The following is a 21862-nucleotide window of genomic DNA, read 5'->3' on the forward strand; positions in this document are numbered from 1 at the left end:
TGCGCTCACACAACTCACCTGCAGGAGACGGTGATTTCTACTTTGGTGGCAGGGATGTTGCCGGTGATCGGATCGAAGTCGTACACCGATGCCATGTCCTCCAGCTTGTCGATAACGTCCCCCTCCATCATCTCCATAGCGAGAGCGCGCAGCGGCTCGGGTCTGATCCGGGAGGCGCACAGCCTGGCGCCGACGGACCGCGTCGAGTCTCCGGTGCCTCCGCAGAGCAGATCAGAGACCAGGCGGTCTCTGGTCCGACCGGGTGAGGCAGCCACTTCACAAATGTTGAAGCTGTCTGAGGACGGAGGCACTGAGGGAGTGAACACCCGCAGAGAGGCAGAGGGAAAATGTCTTTAACGGCCCATGCAGCGTAAATATAATGAAGATAAATCAGAATAACAGGGTCAGTATGTAAGATGTTGCGCCTTCAGCTGAACATCACATGGAGAGGAGGGCTGAGCTCTGTGCTTTGTCTTCAGTGTGCGCCTTCAGGAGAAGATACGATCAAACCCACCCACTCTCCTCCCACTGCACGGACTTATACTCTCAAGTGCTGGCAACCCTGCTGCCCCGGTGCTCTCTCTCCTTCTCTCTCTCTCTCTCTCTCTCTCTCTCTCTCTCTCTCTCTCTCTCTCTGTCTCTGAGTGTGTGTGTGTGTGTGTGTCTCGTGGAAGTGGATTTACGCACGGATGCTACATCATTTTAAGACTTAATGTGGAGCGTGGAATCGCTCTTAAAAATGAAATAAATATCAGTGTAACATGATAGTTGGGAAAATTGTAACCAACTTAAGAATCACTTCAATTGATAACACACAAATTGATTAAATTAAATTTAAATTAAGTAAAGTTAGCAATTTATATTGACACTTGATAATTCAATTGTGTGTCACCAGTTTGTAATTTGTTTAAGTTGACAATTTAAGCAATTGTTGATGAGCAATGGTTCCAATAGAGTGAGAGGGATCTCCCATGGTTCGCAGAATAAATTTAAGGTGCATCAAGATGGTTGACAGGATATAATATTTGAAATACATATAACCAAACCTTATTGTAGTTGTCTGCATTAAAGATTATTAGTAGATTTTGCTGCATCGCAATTCTAAAAACTTTTTCTTCAAGTTTATGTGACTTGGAAAAGTTGCCTGGACTATTCTCGGAGTCTGTGACAAGAAGGTCTCTGGTGGATACAGCTTTGATTCAGTGGGTCACAAGCCAAAAAGGTTTGGAAAGAGCTACTCTGGACTTTGGGAGAAAATGAGAGGATTTCAGCACTACAGCACTGGACAGCGCCCAGAACAACCCATTCAGCTCAGTAATGGTGCAGACAAGTTTAAATAGACTCCCAGAGCCATTTATACTCACTTAGCTGTAATTGTACATTCTACCACATATATTAAATCCAAATGGATCTGGAGTTAAAGTTGTAAATATTTGAAACCTGTAACTATTTCCCCTTCCCATTGTCTGGAATCGGGTGGTTTTGTGTCGTGAAATGAGAATGCACATGACATTTTAAGAAACAGAAACGCAGTTACCAATTAAAATGTGTTCATGCAGGCTGATTTAAAATCAATATTAATTACAGGGAGGGGGTTACATACAGATTTAATGGCCACCATCCATCATTAGCCTGTTGTATGCAGCTAAGACCTGCTCTGTAAACCCCATTGTAATAAATATGCTAAACTGGTGCAGCTGACTGCCAAGAAGGTGATGGGTTTGTCATTTTTGGATAAGTATGATTCCCAAAGTTTGTGTGTGTGTGTGTGTGTGTGTGTGTGTGTGTGTGTGTGTGTGCTCTCACTCTCTATCATTGTTATGGATAAACAAGGGACCCTAATAGCACGTACACCCAAATGAAATGCACATAAACACTTGTAGTCATGAGTAAACAAATAAACAAGTGTATCCTGCACAATATTGGTTCCATCAAGAGAAAAATCACTTCACATCATCACTTTATTAATGTGTAAAACTACAGTTGTAACATTTTTGAAAATGGAAACAGAGACATCCGTTTTTCCAGTATCACTGTACATTGTCTGTCATATTCCCTGTCTCTCTCTTTCCCTCTCACTCACTCTCCCGTACACATCACACCCACAGCTATAAACCATTTTACCTCCGTTCATAAATGGCTGCAGAGGCATGCAGCGCACACCTAGCATCTGGATTCTGGAAATCAATTTATCCGGGCACAGGATGCTTCTGCCCACACAGCCCTGCAGCTTATGATCAGAGACACACACACACACACACACACACACACACACACACACACACACACACACACACACACACACACACACACTAACACAATCTTTCTCTGACACACACCAACGGGCCCATATAAAAACAAATTATTTTCTCATATGTCACTGAACAACCAATAAACAGAGATAAAGACACACACACATCTACATACACGCCCCGGTCCTTTCCAGGATGATTCATGTATTTTAGGAGCTCGCTGTTTAGTGTGGGTGAGCACGTTATTGCAGATGTTCCAGGGAGTGGGTTGGCAGGATCAGGGCCAGAGGATGAAAAAAAATAAACACAGGAAGGAGAGGAAGAAGACCCAGAGGAGCTATTTTACCTTGAGTACCTGCAGTATTAAAATATAAGTATGCGATAAAAAGTGTTTTACACATATTCCACATACAGTATCAAGTATAAGGGCAGTGTAGGGGGACTAATGAAAAACGGAGTAATATTTTGCCCTTTGAATATGATTTCTTTGTACTGTTCTTTTTCCTTGTGCTTTTCTGTGATTTTAACCCTAATGGTTTAAGTACTATTTTATCCATCAGGGTTAAGGACATTTTACATTTGAGCGCTCAATCACAAATCAGTTCTATTACAAACAAAACTCCGATCAACAGTTGAAAATTCTAAATAATTAACACAGAAATATTAATTATTACTCATCACTGAAACAAACACAGATCTCTGCAATTAAACAAACACTGACAACACTGTTGGGAGGAGATTTAGAGAGCGGCAAAATTACCCAAATCTGGTGGCAGTTCCCAAGAAACACAAACTGTCAGGCTTAATTCTGAACATCTTAGCTTAGCTTAGCTTGTTGTGTGAGTGATCAATAATAAAGGCCTGCAAAACACTGGATATCTCCTTTAAATGCTATTGCCATCTGATTTCGATGGATCTGGAGGTGGTCAATGCTTTGTGCAGCCGGTGACATTAATAACACCATAGGGGATTCAAATGTCCCTTTTCCTCCTTCTCCGTCCTCTTCTCTTGGCTTCCTGCAGTTTTTCTAAGCACTAATTACTGTGTTTGTGCTTACTTGCGTCATGCTGTCCAAAAATATCGCCTTTCTGGAAGCAATTATGCAAAAACAGACAAATGCCCTGTCAGGCAGGTGACAGGGCAATATATGTGATGTTTTTCCAGCAAGTTTGGAAATACTTAATTTATTTTAAATCCACTAATCAAAATATTTTGACATAGGCTACGTAAAAGTACTAATCGAGTGACTTAATTAGGAACACTATTTGTATTTTCAGAAAGCCAATGATGCACTTTTAAAAAGCAGTTTCCTTCACAATAACTCTCAGCTCACTATGTCTTTGTCAAACTTAATATTGCAGCTGCTGGTGGAGGTAATCATAAGGATCCGCGGATGATGGGGGTGCAGTTTCCTTCTCCTTCTACTGCTCAGGAAGTTGTATCTTATTTTTTAAGGAAAAACATCCAGAAAAAGTAAATCATATTCACTTATGGTGCCCATGCATTTTGGGGTTCGGTGGAGAACCTTTTGTTATTCTCATTTGTAACAGACCAAATGTAGATTATTTCCATTGTATTATCAATATGGCCAAAGGAAAGCCCATCCACTCTGTCTTCCGTTCAACGCGCACTGTTTACAATCTGACAAGTTTCTTTTATCACAAGTGTCGAAACATTTCTCCACACAAACAGTGATACTTTCTGAAGGTCCGGACGACATTTTGGCTCATCTCTATAAACAGCTTTTTGCATATGAATGCAGATCAATTAAAAAGCCGATGCGTTTTAGTCAATGTATTCTGCCTCTTTAGCTCTCCACACACGGTTCAACTGCATATTCAAAAGCCCAATCTGTTTGAAGAGATTACATCAAATTAAACAGAATTCATATCAAAATATCAAATTTATGTGTCAGTATTTCACAAGGAGCAAAGGTATTTAAGTCATTAATGAGCCTATAGAGAGAAAGAAACAGCATAGAAGAAGAAAATGCTAATTTCTTCAACAATGCCCCAAAACCAGAATGCAATGTAGCCTGGAGTATTGTAATATGGTATGTTAATGTTTAAATGAAAACTTTAACAACTTTTTTTTATTGAAAAGAAGGACCTAAGAGAGAATGCATCAAAACAGACTGGTTTTAGGACTGGGAAGTACTGAGGCAAAAAATCAAGAATTGCTTTTTTATAAGGTTTCCTCCAGAAATTTTACCCAAAACTCAAACAGTTAATCCACAGTTTCATTTGTAGGACACAGAGATTTGGGAATCAAAAACGTCCTTCAAAAAGTAGATGATGTGCTGAAAGCTCCCAGTGCAAAAAACTGTTCATCACCACAAACAACTCCCCAACTGAAAGTCTGACTAACAGCAGTGTGCTCAGAGAAAAGCCACATGGAGCAGACTTCCTAATGCAGTGACTCTCAGAGAGTTGTTTTATTCTTACAGTTTAAGACACGTTTGGTACAGCTTAGGCAAAAACACAACCAAGCTTTATGACCGAGCTGGGTTTTAATGGCCACTGAGGCTTTGTGTTTCTCTCCGGGCACCTCATGTACCCCGAAGAGAAGCCAGTGGTTTGATAAACCCCAATTCAAAACGCCCACATGTTCCCTCCCAGTGTGTAATCCTGCTCTGTGGCCCCAGGATTCCATCCAGAATCAAACCCCCTCCTGAGGTGGCAAACATCACAGAGACACCGTCGAGATTGGTCTCAGATTGACCAACAAAGAGAAGGAGCCATGGACAGACACTCACACACACAGTGTTCATGGTGGACCACAGCAGCCTGATGATCGGCTGGCTCACGGCCCAGCTCCCCCTCAGGCTGCAGCAGAGCGGATTCAAAAAACTGGAGCAACATCTTATATGATAATAAAAAAGAAACACTTTTCATTGAGCAGATCTACAATAGATTCACAGTCACTTCATTATAAATGTCTTATTGTCTTATAACTGCCTTTGTCTTAAACTGTCTTTATGTGGAACGCATACCTCACATATCTTATCAATTTCATTTTAATCCACAATATCGCACTGACACAGTCTCAGGTGCAACATTCATAGAATCACTTACTCTTCAGCAATAAGTCTTCAGCGTAAAATCACTTTTGTTTTGTTGCTACAATGCTTCATATTGAGCTGAATAACAGAGCTTTTATTGTGAGTTGTAAAAATGCAATCTATGAAAAAATAACTACAGTGAAGTAAATCTCTGCGAGCTAGTTCAGGCCGCCAACTGGAGATGTGCCACTCCAATCATGTGACACACATCATATGACATACCTCACTCTCCACAATCATCTATAATACACACCCACCTTATAAGGTGGTCTATTTAAGCAGAGAAAAGTCCCCATCACTCCCTTTGCTCACCCCGCACCTGTCTCAGTAGTCACTTCAGCCCCTTCATCACCCCAGCATCCACCTATAGGCTCCGACAGGGGGATTATAAGTATTTGTCTATGTAATAATTTCCGGGGGAAGTGATGAAATCGGAGCCTAGATGCCAAACACTAAAAAAGGTTGATCATGAAGAACAACGGTTTTAATGCAGATAAACCAGTTTGGATGAATGCACAGTTTTCTAACCTTACTCTGCACCAAAGACTGTTTATAAAAAGCTCTGCACACAATGTCCAGCACACAAGCAATACAAAAATGACAGTATATTGTTTGAGGAGGACTCACTAATGACAAGGAATCATTCTGAAGTAGCCCCGGAGCGTTTACACAGGACAAGAGAACAGCCCATTACAAACAGGCAGGTTGAGAACGGGCGCTGCATTACTACAGTTAATACAAAAGTTTCAGTGGTGCAGTCGTTTTGAGGCTGAGGTAAAAGTTCACCACAGAGTCCTCCTCGGAGGCGGCCTGGAGGCTCTGCTTCGCTGTCTTTCTTCTGCTCAAGAAGTATTTCTTCAGGATTAGCTCTTTTTTAAAAAAAAAAATGAAAATGAAGTGAAAATGATACCAGTGATAAGTTAAGAAATTCCTGCAGGCAAAGTTTCCACCAGAGACTGTTTAAAAACAGCCAGAGGGAACACTCCGCTCTCTGCTGATCAATGTCACCACTCTGGCTGATGACTCAATTACACATGACATTATTAAATTATTTCTGCCTCTGAAAACCCACTGAGACGATGTTTGAGACCTTAATTAAATAAAACAACGTAATGCGTTTTTCTAAATGTGTTTAATTCACTGGCATTTTAATTTAATGTTCAGACGTTTTGTTAGTATGGGTAAAAAAAACAACAATAAATACTGTTAAATTTGAAATAAAAGTTGTAGACAGCCAGACTAGACTGCTAACATGCAGCTTCATGCTCACTGCATGCAGGGATCGTTTCCTGCCTTCTCGTAGCCTTAGCCGGTAAAAAGACATGATACTAAAATAATATTTTGCAGGATTTGATTTAAGTCTTTGAGGCTTTTTTGTGATTGAAATTGTGCCTCCATTATTCACCTTCAGAAGTAATTAAACTTTTTTGAGGAAATAGACTCATTTGCTTTCTCACTGAGAGCTGGGTAAGAAGATTAATAACACTCTTTTGTCTGTATGCTGGGGATGAAACTATAGCCATGGAGATGGTTAGCTTAGCTTAGCATAAACACCGGAGGAAGGGGCAAATAGATTGCCTGGCTCTGTCCCAAATTTGCAAACACAGTCCAGACCTACAACCAAAACTAAGTTCGACCAAAAGAGGTGGTCTTGGTCGTACTGAACCATGGTTTGGCTCTTTTGCAGTGTGAACATTTTTGAGGGGTTGTTAAGACTTTCTGACCAATTGCAGGAAGTTAATACACCGTTAAACAACAGAAGAAGCATTGCTACAAGTCTTTGTCTCAGATGAAATAATGTTTGAACGATGTGGATGTTCATTTTGCTGGTATTAATACCACAACGATACAGTTACAGATGTTACAGTGGAAACAAAATTAACAAAGTTAACTTGTAGAAAGACTACTTTTCTTTTTGTTATGCACGTTATTCATAAAAGTTAGCAAATACAGTAGCTGAATTGACAACACACCGACATCAGACGTCCGCCCGTCTACAAACCAATCAATGTCAAGCATACTGTATGTAGGTGCAGCACATGTAGGTGATGACGACAGTACGTGCATGTGCGACATATGTCATATATAAGTTTTAAGTGCGCTCCCTAAATTACAACGTGAAACCAAAACTAACCGGATCAAATGTAAACAATTTAATAAACAAATGAGGACATGGTCTGGAATTTCAGGAATGTAAACGTCCTGAAGCTTATTACATTACATTATATTACATTTCATTTAGCTGACGCTTTTATCCAAAGTGACTTACAATAAGTGCATTCAACCATGAGGGTACAAACCCAGAACAACAACAATCAAGAAAGTACTATTTTCTTCAAGAAAGCTGTAATGAGTTACCTGATTGTGCTAATATTCAGGTTTATGTATTTAGACAATTCACATGCATTTATAAATCCAACATGTAAATTGCCAGATTTAATTTTTTATCTGCAGTCCCTGAAATAAAACACAAAACCACGTCTGTCTTGGCTGAGGGCAGTGACTCCTGGTCAACAGACCATAATAACACTGTATTGTTTAGAGTTCCAGCATGTATTCTGATACATATAATGAGTTAATGAGTGCAGTGTAGAGGTGCTGGTGAGCAGCTTCTTTAGCAGAGCCTCGCTCCCAGCTTCCATTTGCTTCCTGTCTTAAGTTCACGTCAGGCTAATCGTCCCCTGACATGAGAGTGGAATCGATTACCTCATCTAACTCTAAACCCAAGAAGAAAGCAAATAAGCATTTAGAATTAGGTGCTGCAGACAGTACGTATGATATAAAAAGGCAAATGTCACTGGAACACTAACCCAAAGTAAAAAAAAGTATGACTAAACAATGAAGAATATCTTCCATTATTATAAGGCTGCAATTATACTGCATTGTGTTTTGTAAACTTTCTTATATTTGTGTGTGTAGCTCAAAGTAAACGTATTGATGAATGAGTCAGCTGTACAACTCTCTGGATACCTACTGCTCGATGAACAACTGCACCCGTTGATCCTCCCACTCCCACTGATGCCAATGTCTCCAACCTGTAGTGTGACACCAAAAGTTTCCTTCTTTTGTTTGAAGGCACTTATTTCAGACCAAAACATTACGCTGAGCGGGTCGTTCAGTACCAGAAGGTTGGTGGTTCAATCCTTGGCTCCTATGGGCTGAACCCCAAATTGCCCCAGAAGATTGTACCATCAGTGTGTGATAGTGTGTGATAGGGTGCACGCAGGCAGGCATGTCGGTTAATGACAGACAGATATGCCGAGCAATCATTTCATTCAGTCCCAATGAAATGATTGGTAATCGTTATTACAGTCCTGTCAGGGTCACAGATAAGGGCCTTTTTTCCTTTTTTTTAATTGGCGGCTTTAATTGTTGTTAAATGACATTGGCGAACTCACCCATGTCCAGAAAAATGAAGGTTATTATAAGGAATGCTGTCTGTGGTAACCATACGATACACAGTTAAATGGGTGTTGTTAGGTAGATTATATGAAATGACTCATTAAAAGACACCAGTTTGTGTTTTGAAGGTAATAACTGCGTCCTGATAAGGAAACAGTGGGTGGATAATGTTTGACAGGACTGTGGTGATGACGGATCAAAGGTCCAAGTCTGTTTTCCTGGTTAGAGCCGACTTCACACTTCAGAGGGATTTCTGTTTGGGACTGAGTGTGAATCTGAATCGGGTGAGTGTGTTTCTGAAAATTCCCTCAGTCATGACTTCAGTGGATCTTATACAAACCACTGTCCAACACATGTGCACATGTTAAATCCCAAGGCTTTACGGTGTGTGCAGGGAGCAGCCTCGTCTTTGGCATCATGGCGGAGCTGGCTTTCTACCCAGCGGTGGCTCTGATGTATTTTTTCGGAGTGATGAAAGCGACGCAGGACGATCGGGTGGAGCTGGACGACCGGGCGTCGATGAACGTGTTCTGTCTGTTCGTGCTGGGGCAGCCGCTGTGTCTGGTGCTGGGAGGCTACACGGGCATGGCCACGTACCTTCTCACAGCTCTGGTCTCCTACAACTTCCTGCCTTGGAGGACGAAGAAAGAGCTCGCAAAGGGAAAAGAATCAAAGAAGAAGACAAAGTGAGAACAAGGAACGTGCACTGTGCGGAGATTTAGAGAAACCGACTTCTGTGAAAGAGGACATTTTTATATATAAAGAATAGCATATAAGGTAAATCTTTTGGTGTAAATAAGTGAATGTGTTGCTAAACCATACATTTCATTGTCATTTAACCTGTTTCCATAAATCATCTGCAGTTGTATGCATCTGTGAGAAAGTACTTTATAAAGGAACATTTAGTCCTCTGCAAAGGAAGTGACTCATTTCATGATTCCTAATGCAGCAAATAGGGTGGAAGCTTTCATCCAAAGCAATTAGCCAGCATGGCTGAACTGACAAACAGAACAGTGCAGAATATAGGCCTATACAGAGAGATGTCATCAACTACAAATCTTAAAAAAAAAAAAAAAAAATCCATGATGGCCAATAATCTCAAAACCAGACCTATATAGTTTGATTATTTGGGGATTCAACATTATCTTTCAAATAATTGTCCAAATCCCAAATGTGAATTCATCATTTTAAGTTAGGAAATTGATGGGTGATCAACCGACATTTTTTCCTTTCCGTTACTAAATGGTTAACTGTCTGTATTTCTATAGAGCTTTTCTAGTCTTGATGGCCAAGTGTATCTATGTGCAGCATTTCCTCTATCATACACTCATACACTACCAGCACAGCCATCAGGGGTGATTAGGAGTTCAGTATCATGCCTGAGAACACTTTGGAATGCGGATTGTGAATCGAACCACCGGCCTTCTGATTAGTAGACGACCCGCTCTACACACGGAATTGTGAATACATTCTGGGTCTTCATATGAAAGCCTATTGCTCTGGAGCGTGTGAAGTTATTCAGTGAAGGACGATAAAGAAGTAACTGCCTCTTATCATCCTTGACTTTACAGTGGACCACTGCATGTGTTGCACTTTGAGTTTCAATAGAGTCTAAACATGATTACAACTCTGTGGATAGCTCACTGAACCTCACTGTGACCGATCTTTAAATGAATGAAACATTAAACATGCTATAAACATTAATGAATGCTGTCAACACGCGCGCGCACACACACACGCAGGCAAACACACACACACACACACACACACACAGAATTTTCAATTATCCAGCCATGTTCATGAAGGACTGTGTGTCCCTCTGATGTGGCTAAGCCTGGTAGCGTGTAGTGTGTGTGATGTCTAAAACCGGATTCAAAGAGAGCGAGTACAATGGGATTAGACCGTGCCATTTGGTTGATAGTCCGTGGCTTTGTTCAGCCGTCTTGCTGATGCTCATTGTGTACATCTGAGGAACGGGGGGGGGGGGGGGGGGGGGGTTTGATGATGTTTATTACTTTCCTCAGCATTAAAATCCTCTTTGAGCTCATGTTGCATGAAGTCATTTTCCAGGGCTCTGAATGTGTCTCCGTCTCTCAAAGCTCTTCTTCTTTATCTCTCTTCCTCTAAGGGTGAATTTATGTAAGGGATAACCTCGAGTGTCATAAAGGTTGTAATACCAATGTTCCACTTTTCACCACATCTTCTTTCAAGACGGTTTAGTTTGGCTCTCTACACGTTTGCACCATATCTTGCATAAACATGAATGCATTGTATGTTACATAAGTGTAGCTGTTTTCTGTATCCTCTATTATTTAAAACATCTTGAGTAGTCTGAGTAGTAGTAGCCTTCCTGAATCTCCATGTTCTTTTACTGACTTTTTCTACAGGCTTCTGCTCTCGGCCACTCCTTTTTGTACCTCCAATAATTCTCCTTCATCTATCCATCTACAGGAGGGATGGGAAACCTCATGTATACGGCCTGTGAGATTATTTAATCTGACAGCAAAACAACAGATGAAAAAATAGGAAAAATAGGAAATAAAAAAATACAGTATTTATAAGAAATATAATACAAGAAAATCTTGTCTTTTTTTTTACTTCTGTAACAAAATAAGATATCGTAAAATAGTACACTAACATGTCCTTCACTGTGGTACCTTCTGGCTGTATGCCTGTCAGATCACGGACAGGGTAAAGGAAACTCATGCACAGCTATACAGTGTTGCAGATGATGAATGTTCCAGGAGAAATCTAGATCTAGATCAGGGGGCGGACCCTGGAATTTTTTTTTACTTTTCTTAACATTGGTTAGTGTTTTTCAACATTTTCCTTGATTTGCCACAGAATAATTCATGGATCTCGATGAAGACTGATATTTATGAGTGTCTTTAATTTGGTGCAGATCCAACTAAAAATCCAGATCTAGTGAATTTAAATGTGGTTTCATAAGAGGACTGTTGAGCCTGAGGTACTCTAGAGTGCCATTCTAGTTTCATTCTGTCGAGGTAAAGGATACGCCAGTGTGTCTAGTTTAAGGGGACAAGCTTGCATTGATGGAAAAGGTCTACAGCTGGAAACATGCAGAAATCCTGCAAAGGTTAACTCAGTCACTCAAATAATCATCACTACCATCTGACATCAGATGATTCTCCAGCGAGAAGCCGTCCCAGCCATCGCTCTAGAGGTCAGTGTGATCTCTGTTTAATGATTTAGTATGGCCCTTGAGGAATGTAATAAAAATTTAAAATTTAAATGGCTGTTGAAAGGAGAAAGGTTCCCCACCCATGATCTAAATCCTTTCAGGTTTGTCTCCATGATACTGGTATTTATCTCATGGATTTATTTACCTACTTCCATGACCAACCATTACCAATCAGCTCTCCACTTACTCCTGAGGAGAATATCCACCTTTTTAGTTGCTTAACAACCACACTGTGTTCACCAGTTGCTAACTGACTGTCACATCTGCCACTCACACAGGCAGATGTTAGTGTAGTGGTTTATTAGAGCTTTTAAAAACAGATGCCTGTCTGGAAACCCTCATGAGAACGGTGAGTATAACAGCAGCAAGCTGGAAAATCCAAACAATGAGCTGACAGACAGTCAAATGCTCTGTACAGCTGAGCATCTTTGATTTCATCACGTCAAGTGTCACCAGTCACATACACATTGACACATTTGATTTGTTGTTCAAAGTATGGATTGAAGTAGCTTTAAATTACTTCACTTCCAATTTAGATAGCATACGGATGTGGGCCACTTCAGGCGATGATACAGCACTTCTGGTCTTCTTGTGGCCCGGGCCAAATGGATGTGAGCCTAAAGTGGCCCACTTGCAAAGCAGCAAATACCCAAATATCCCAAAACAAATGTGAGCCTTTTTTGGCAAACATGCATTGCTCCATGCAAGGACTAACCTGGATGTGAAGCTAAAGTGGCCCCTGTGGTAAATGGTGAATATGATCCTACAAATTCGTCTAATACATGCGATATTGCTGTGGCTTACTTGTGGCCCAGATCTGGCAAACAGGAGCGCCATCATTCCACAGGGTATGTGGGCCACATCTGGGCCCAAACTATTTTGCTATGTGGGAGTGAGTGTCAGGGAATTCATTACTTATACACATTCTAATTCCTTTAAAATTGTGTATGACTTAAAGTTGCAGTGTGTAGAATTTAGTGACATAAAGTGGTTGAAGTCGCATGTTGCAGCCGAATACCCCTCACATCACCCTCCCCTTCCAAACATGAAAGAGAACCTGTGGTAGCCTTCAGTTTTCATAAAAACTCAAAGGATGTTTAGTTTGTCCAGGTTGGGCTACTACAAGAAACATGGCGGCTTCCATAGAGAGGACCCCCCCTGATGTAAATCTAAAGTATTTCAATATAAAGGCCCATTCTAGGGTAAAGAAAACAACAATTTCTATAATTTAGATGAAACACCCTCGTAAAAACATCACTAGGATTATTTGATGTTACATTTCTGTCAATGGATCCTTTTCACCTAAATCTTACACACTGGATATTTAAATAATGCCTGACCTGAGAGGTCTGACCGCCTCAGCGGGAATGCTGTAGATTCTATGTTTTGTGTGTGTGTTCTTGAGTGAGTGCTCAAGTGTGTGCGTTTGTGTCTTTGGGTCTCATCGCTGAACCATCACAAAAGAAAATTACGTCAGAGTCTTGAATAGGGTTTGATTTATATCAGGCCTCTGGGAGGTGAAGTGTCAATCACAACTCCACAATCATGTGTAAGCAACTCATTATCCACATCAACTAATGGAAGCAGTGTGACTGGGTTTAAAGGTGGAGCCCTGTGAACTGAGATGTTAGAGATGGACAAAATGTGGAGACCCGGTGCTGGAGCCCCTGAATGTGAGAGTTGGACCTTGCTAACCCTTCTCGGAGGTTATGAGATTATTAATATCAGTTTGACATTCTCCCAATGACAATGCTAACACACCCTGATATTTAGTAGTTCATATTTACCATATTCACGCTAGCTTCTGCTACTAAGCATGAAAGTCAAACAGCTGAGGCCGACGGGAAGCTTTGACATGATTTTGGCCCAAGATGAAAAGTAATTTGTGTTTACTCACCAGTAAGCCTAGTGAAAATGAAAACATTTACTATTCTCTTGGGGAACTTGGCTGAATTTCAAATAGATTTTTTATGGTTACAGGGTGATTGATACAGAAAGGCTGATGGATCAGCAAGTAAGAACAGACTTACTGCCGGTGTAATGAAACCGATGAAGACATTCAAATGAAACTTCAGGATTATATGGAGGAAGCAATGGAGCACATACAGCTGGGACGTGACATGGTTTGTTATGGATGTTTATTTGTTTGTGACTGGCATCTTCAAATAGTTTTTGCCTCCTTGGAGGCATTAATGGCCGTCATACATCACAATGCTTGTGTCTCCCGTCGGGGCTGGGACAAGCGCAGCCCAACACAAGTTAATGATCGGAGTTTGCAAAGGAAATGAAGATGTATGAGTTTTGAGTCTGCATGTGCAGCCCTGAAGTAGAAGGAAATGCATCTGGATGAAAAATCATCCCTCCACGTCGACATCCCATCCCTTACAACCTGTTTGTTAGTTTATCCTGAATGATCGATAAACTCCTCGTCCATCTGCAGGGTAGCAGATCATTTTCATCCTCAACTTCTTTCGTCTTCATGTCAGACAGAGGACATCGAGAGCTAAGTGTTGTAATCTGCAGACTGCTTGGGAAACAATTTGAAAAGTCCAATCGATCATGGTTTTAAAAAATCTGTCAAATAATCAAGTGTCCTCTTGTCAAAAGGCTCTCTTAGATTTTTCTTTATAAATAAGGACTGCACTGGCTAAATATCTTTTATTATCAGTTAATGCGCTGATTAGATTCTTTGTTAGTTATTTGGCTATAAGATGTAAGAAGATGTCCATCAAACTGCCCTACAGGCCAAGATGATACTTTCAAAATCATTAATGTTGTTTGAAAACCAAAAATATTCATTATGTTATTATTTATAATATATTATTTAGTTTAAAATATATAATACAAAGGAAAATAGCAAATATTCAAATATGAGAGGCTGGAACAGTAAATATTTGGAATCTTTGCAGAGTACACACCTCCGCCAAGAGCCAACATCCCCCTAATGAAACCACATTATAATTTGGATCTGCACCAAACTGTACTCATGCATGAATATCATTCCCCTCAACATAAATCATTCCCTGAGATATCAACAAAAATGTCTGAAAAACTATCGAACATCAAAGAAATAATAATAAATAAATAAGATATCTACCCCCATTTGGATCCACACCAAAATTTAATGTGTATAAAAAAATGTGTGTATAAGTTTTGGTAAACTTATAAAGTTTAGAAAGTTTCTGCACTAAAATACGGTTTGATGATATTTATGGCCAGAGGTTATATTTTTACAATCTTCGTTTATTGAATCTATACAATGTTTAGTTAGTTATTGTGAAGATCTTTCAGGTTTCTGTCACATCTGCGTCTCTGACCAATTCTGTTTTGTGTAATCCTGTTTACTAACAGACAAATAAACCAAGAGGAAGACATAACCTAACTTGGCAGAGGAAATAAAATCTGATCTGGATGCAGGGTTATTGCATTTATATATATATATATATATATTCTCCACATTAAAAGACCATAAGAGAATCGTTTTCAACTTACAGCATTTATTTTCTTGAAGGAATGTCGTATCCTTCATTAAATATGTATGTACATTATTTACAGGTAAAACATATTTTACATGGCTTGGCTGCATGCACATTGTCATATACATAAAAAAAACTGTAGACACATTTACACTCTTAAGAGGGAGGAGTCTGTGCAATAAAAGGCACACATGACCTTTGACCCTGCATTTATGTCCCATGAGTACATATTTCACAGACAGTGTCACATATCGTATTACCACACACACACACACCTGGAGGAAAAAACTACTTGAGCAGCTGCAGAGAAGACGTGTGTTGCCGTGTGATAGAGATTCACAGGCGATCTGCAGAGCGGCGAAGTGCCCTGTTGATCAGCAGCCCTCTCCATTGTGTCTAAATGCGATCCCATCCACTCAGCAGCCGGAGGCAATGTTGAAAGTCTTCTCAGCCACAATGAAAAGGTGAGCGGAGACATCATCCCACTTAGAACAGAATTCCACAATCTGCAGGACAATCTACAATCCTCTGAATACGGACAGATTCAGGGTATTAAGTGAACGATTATCAATGTCCTACACACACATTCTGTTTCTTTAAGGCAGTGGAGCCTGTTGGCTGAGGCACGAGGCTGAAGCTGAGACGCTGACTACTGAAGCTTTTATTTTCTAGTAGTCGTACGATGGTTGGGCTGGTTGGGGAAGTGGTAGAGGGGTTGAATAACAGTCGGTTTGACTGACAGCTTGACTCTGCTCTGTGGATCAATATTGACGAGGAGACAGACTGATTAAAGCCACTGTGCACTGAACTTTCAGCAGTCCATGTTTTCTTATAAGACCATTCACTAAATCCTGCCCCTGAACAGGGATTGTCCAATCATAGCTTAGCAAATGTAATTAGGCTTGGCAGGCATGTGTAGCTTTGGATTTCTTTACATGATCAAACAATATGGAAGTGGATCTAATATACGCAATGATTTTACAATTGTTTAAAGAGACTTGAGCAAAAGTGTAAGGAATGTAACACTGTGTTTATCTGCTTCCATTAGATAAAGGCATGTGCCAACTGTGTGAATTTAAAGGTCTAACATAAGCTGCAAACATCTGCATGTCAAGAAATCTAGCTGCGTGCTACACAGGTGCTTGTTATTACTATGTTTCTCTCATCCTTTTCTTTTGCATTACGTTGGGATGTATTAGTTTGCTTTTTGTCTTCAATGTTTTTATATTCTTGTTTTTATTTGTCTTCTTTGTAAAGCACCTTTTACGCACTTTGTTTTTAAAGGTGCTATATTATTATTATCATTATTATTATTATTATTATTAATAAACTGTGTGTGCTGTCCAAAAACATAAAGAAATGACACACACATCAACAGCAAGTCAGGGGGTCGGGTTTATAATAATAGTTAATTTTGTGTGCCCAGTTGAGATCCGCGGCTTAATACACAGTTTCCCACTGGGTCTTTTTTAATCTACCTCTAGGGGGCATCAAAATTAAACATCACAATCACTTTAAAAGAGCAGGCAATCAGCTCTCTGTGATTTTTAGCTTTGGTTAAAAAGCTTCCTAATTTAAACCAGATGCTAATATTTGTAACATGAATATACAATCGATTTTTTTGACTGAAACTTGGCCGAAGAAACTTGCCACCAGCTGCTGAAATCATTTGGGATTGGAGGGCTATTGATCAAATAACACTCACTACGTGTGCAATCCTTTCCTGAAAGGATATTTAATCATGTATGATTTATCCCTGTAGTTGACTGCTGCAGTAGAAACAGATTGGATTTCACGATCCAGTGTTTCCAGTTATATTGTTCATAGATGAATATGGCCAGTTTGTGGTGATTGATATCAAGTCAAATGTCTGAAAGCCAGCAGACAGAAAGGGACGGATAGTTTTAGAAAATAGGACAAGATGATGAATATCCCTTGGACGCTTCTGCACAATTTAAGTTACTAACTGCCGTTAGATGTTAGCAGGTGTAAGGGACATAACTTCAGTTGTGCACCGTAGCGTCAGAGTCTCCTGAGCATCCACAGAGGTTTGCATGCTGCTCAATCAAAACTGAAAGTTCTCAACTTGCATAACATCTACTCTAAAAAAGGAGACTTTAAAGACAGGGACACACTGGGGAGAGTCTACGTCTTTACTGTTATCTTACATGTTGCATCAGCACAAACATTATTATCACTCAATTCTAAAGCTACAGTAGATCTAAACACGTGTGTTCTCTCAATACAATGTCAGTGGTTGGAGCCTTGTTTGGGACTCTTCAATTCAGTCTTTGTAAACTAAGTCTAGAACTAGGCTCAATACATATCTTGTTCAGTATTCACAGCAATGTTCATAATCCAAAGTGCATGTAAATCCTAACATGAAGAGGTTACACTGAGGCCAACTGATGAGGCAGAAGTGAGTTAACCTCAACTGCAACAGCTCTGTAATAAAAGAAACGGTTTTGACACATATTTACACTTAATTAAGTCATGAAGTGGAGCTGACATCGCCTGAAATCCAGGTCTCACAGCTTGGGGCAACTTTGGGTGGAGCTGATAGGACAGGGCTTCTGTTTGGCTATAATAATACATCTTTTACACCACATTTAGCGGGTATGCATAGCTTTTTTTAAACATGGGTAAACCTGCTAAAAAGGGCAATCGACTCCTTTCCCACTGCCAGCAGAGGCGCTTGTATCTCAGATTTTCCCCGGATGCATCACGTTCATCGTCATTAATGCACTGAACACCGAGGCGCTCTCTCACCTCCCTGTCTTGCCCAATTAGTGCGTTCACCCGGGTTTCACATTTAGAGTGAGAGTCATTTGACCCGGGATCCTCTTTTGTGAAACACTACATTTTACACATAATAATAGACTGTCAATCACATTCGGAATACCAACAAATTATTCTGAAATTCAAAGGTAGTTCCCCCTTCGGTGTTCTACATTACTACAATATAAGGAGGAAGGTATCGCCCAATGAACTGCTTTGAGTTTTGAGATGTCCAAGCAACGGACGAGAGCCTCTAATGACATGCATCCTACAGCAAATATACAGGCACAGGGGAACACGTGTGAGAGAGAGAGAGAGAGAGAGAGAGAGAGAGAGAGCCTAAAGCTACAGTACAAGATCTTCTCAAGCAATAAATAGGAGTCTGTTTGGGTGAAATAAAGAGATTAAGGCTGTTTTAGCTTTCTTATCACATGAAACACAGCACGAGCTCGTCAGTTTGGCGAATTGGCACAGACAAATCCATAGTGTACAGTGAAGGGCCCAGTGGAGTCTGACTTTAGGTTAAAGTAAACAACCCCTTGTGTTACGCAGGTTCATTTCCCTACTGATCACACTTTGTACCACTCACTCCAGACAGACCGCTACACAAAAATAATAACATATGTCAAACAAGTAACTATGGTCAGAAATCAGTGCACATCTCTCAGAGTGGCAAGTCTTTCAGCTTTGGCCAGATTTGGGAAGATAGTCATTTAAGATGTTTACATTTTGTACAAAAAGGTACAGTACATATATAATAAGTAAAGGGAGTCAAATGCAAAAGCAAAACATCAAAATAAGTATTTTACAAAACAAGGGGTGATACACTGATAGTACCTCTTTTTTTCTCAAAGTAAAAAAAAAAAAAAAGTCTCAAACAAGGCATTTGGTCGATTCCAAGAGCTACCTAAATTCACAGGGTCGAGTCACGACGTACAAATGAATAAAATTATCCTTCAACCATTACCTGAGATTCTAAGTGTAGCAAAATATTAAAACAAAGATGCTTCAACAAATCGCCGCCCATCCACACGTTTGCATTCATACCCCAATATAAAATCAAAACCCACATCATTGCTTTTAGAGAGTGTCAGCAGCTTGATACCCACATTGGATACGTCAAACATCAGCAGTGTGAACTCACTTATTGAAGACAACGAACCGAAAGTTTTACAAACTTCCGCAGCTACAGTTTTTTGCTGCTGCTTTATGATCCAAACTGTTTTTCAACTTAACTACATATGTTTCTGGGTCTTTTATCAGGGCATTAAATCACCAACATATTTGTTTTTCTACAGAGGGGGGGGATTTCAGAGGTAAATAAAAGGGGTAACTGTTATACTGTGATGCTAACGGACATGAGGTTATTTTTTACAGTGTTAAGACATCTGTATGTTTGTCATTTTGGAGTAAATGAAGTTCATAAACCTAAAGAAATGTGAATGCTTCAGGCATCAGACAGCAAAAAGATAATTGAAGTGATGTTTTGTTACTGTTGCATGAAGGTGAGTATATGTATGCACGTGCACAGCATGTGACTGCTGCAGTGCTGAATTTGCTTCATTAAAAAGACACTAAATCACCACAGTGAGGGGTTTCAACACCTGTCAGGCAAGATATATAATCGAACCCTCTGGTGAAATCTTGTGTTTTTGTGTGTGTCTGCAGTTTGTGCACATGTGTGGGCAAGCCACATAAACAGATTTGTAGAGGAAGTTTCTCCCCGTCTTGAAATGTAGCAGCAAAGAGTGGGTGGGAGAAAAGTGGGATTTTAAATAGAAATCCCTCTCAGTTATATGACCTACTTTCACCCAAGTAATCTTGCCTGAAAAGCAGCCGGTAAAGCTGCGAGACCTCTAATTAAATAGGTTTTTCCCAGAGAAGTTCAGTAGCTGGGAAGGAGGTGGACTGTTGGGTACGGCTGATCAGTCCATCACCGTCACTAACTTTAAAGATAAGAGAGGAGCTGAGAGCAAGCGTTTACCTGGAGGACAAATGGAAGGTAGGTGCCACTGTAGGATGGTTGAGATTATGATCTGGCACGTTGGCCACCACGGAGTACCTAACGCACAAATGTTTGAGGCATGTGTACTGCAGGTGTGCACTATTTGTGCCATGTGCACGGTGTTTCCTATTTATTTTTTTTGCCAGTTAGCACTTCAGAGAGCAGACAATACAGCCTGGTCAGATTCTCTGGGGGCCAGTGCTACGTTAAGTTGTGCTACTGGACGTGTGCTTTGCTGTTTGCGAGGTCAGCAGCTAGACTGATAGCCAGAGGGCCACAGAGGACACATCCACACAGAGACGAAGAGCTGGGCATTTTATGAAGACTTCAAGAGGTCAAGCACCAGGTGTTTTGTGCACGGAGACCCGTAAAAAGTTTCCTTCCCACCTCACACCGAAGTCCAGAACAACTGAGGTAGGGAAAATAATAAATTAATAAAATACAATACATTAAAAAACAGGACTTGTTGAATGCAGTTAGGTTCCAGTGATGTACAGGGGAATTCTCCAGTGATATTAAAACTATCCACTGCAACAAACACACAGGGTATGAGCGTCCAGTGTGTTCAGTGTCAGAACAACCACAACACTAATGAGCACAAATAGTCTTTTATGGAAACCAGAAGCTCCATTTCTAAGGTAGCGTCGCTCGGAGATCTAAATCCGGACCATATCTCCACGTTCAGACGGTGCATGAATACACACGTTCATCTCTAACTGCTCCGCAAGGTTTCTGAAACCTTAGTGAAAGAACAGAAGGACACCTTTATCTCTTCCTTTCCACCCGAGACAGATTTGATGCGAGGAGAAATATCGTTCTGCCTAGTGTATCCATGGCGAGGAAGATGTGGTTTGTCTGGTCCAAATAGCATCACCTCCTGAATGGCACTTTCAAATTGGCAGTAAAAAAAAAAAAATCTGAGAGGCAAAGAGTCTTTTGCCTTTGGAAAAATATTCCACATCGGCTCTATCATTTTGAAAATGAAAAAAAAACACCTTCATTGCCTTGGAAACTGTGATTTCAGTGTCGCATCTCATTACTTGAGGTGGTTGTTGACAATGGAAACCATCATTTCAGTTGTCGTTCAGTCGTCACCTCTTCCTCCACAACTTTGACAACCAGATCTTCACTGTCTTGTCACTAGAGAGAGAGAGAGAGAGAGAGAGAGAGAGAGAGAGAGAGAGAGAGAGAGAGAGAGAGAGAGAGAGAGGAGGGTGGTGGTGGGACACAACAAAGGAAGAAAATAGCAGAACATCAATCAGGCAGTCTTTTCCTTTTAAAAACAACCACAAAGACACTGACTAAAAACTGCACTTCACACACACATGCAAACACACAACTCAATACAGAACCTTCCTCAAAACACACTCCTAAATCGTGCAAAAAGTAAATTGAATCAATCAGATCTCGACTCCCAACAGAGCAGCCTATTAAATGTTCTCTTCTTTGCACATTCCCACAGATCAGGAGTTAAACACCTACTGCAGGAAAACATCACATTCTTCATTAACACTCAAATAAGCTTTGCACAGTGGTAGGTGTTAGGCGATTAAAATGTCAAGGGAGTGAATCCTGTCAGAAAGGCAATTCTGGAGGTGTGAAAAATTTGGGAATTGGTTTTCTTGAGTTCCATGAGAACAACTTTCATGTCAGTATCGGTTTTAAGACATGAACTCCACACAACTG

General features: G+C 40.4%; 2 protein-coding genes across 7 annotated transcripts in view; both read right to left on the bottom strand.

Moving 5' to 3' along the window:
* Positions 1 to 499, bottom strand: part of cpne5b (copine Vb) — a 103986-nt gene extending 103487 nt beyond the window's left edge. For both annotated transcript variants that reach the window (XM_034585171.1, XM_034585170.1), the window contains exon 1: positions 19 to 499. In XM_034585171.1, coding sequence (XP_034441062.1) covers positions 19 to 137 — 119 coding nt within the window. In that variant the 5' untranslated portion in view covers positions 138 to 499. The remainder of the gene's footprint in view (positions 1 to 18) is intronic.
* Positions 500 to 19534: 19035 nt separating this feature from the next.
* The window catches only part of kif21b (kinesin family member 21B), a 59679-nt gene continuing 57351 nt past the window's right edge, over positions 19535 to 21862 (bottom strand). For all 5 annotated transcript variants that reach the window (XM_034585272.1, XM_034585275.1, XM_034585273.1 and 2 more), the window contains one exon: positions 19535 to 21316. Coding sequence is in view for 2 of the 5 variants with exons in the window: in XM_034585275.1 (XP_034441166.1) it covers positions 21268 to 21316 (49 nt within the window). In the remaining 3 variants the exon portion in view is untranslated. The remainder of the gene's footprint in view (positions 21317 to 21862) is intronic.

This window comes from Hippoglossus hippoglossus, chromosome 5 (genome assembly GCF_009819705.1).
Source record: "Hippoglossus hippoglossus isolate fHipHip1 chromosome 5, fHipHip1.pri, whole genome shotgun sequence".
NCBI lineage: Eukaryota > Metazoa > Chordata > Actinopteri > Pleuronectiformes > Pleuronectidae > Hippoglossus > Hippoglossus hippoglossus.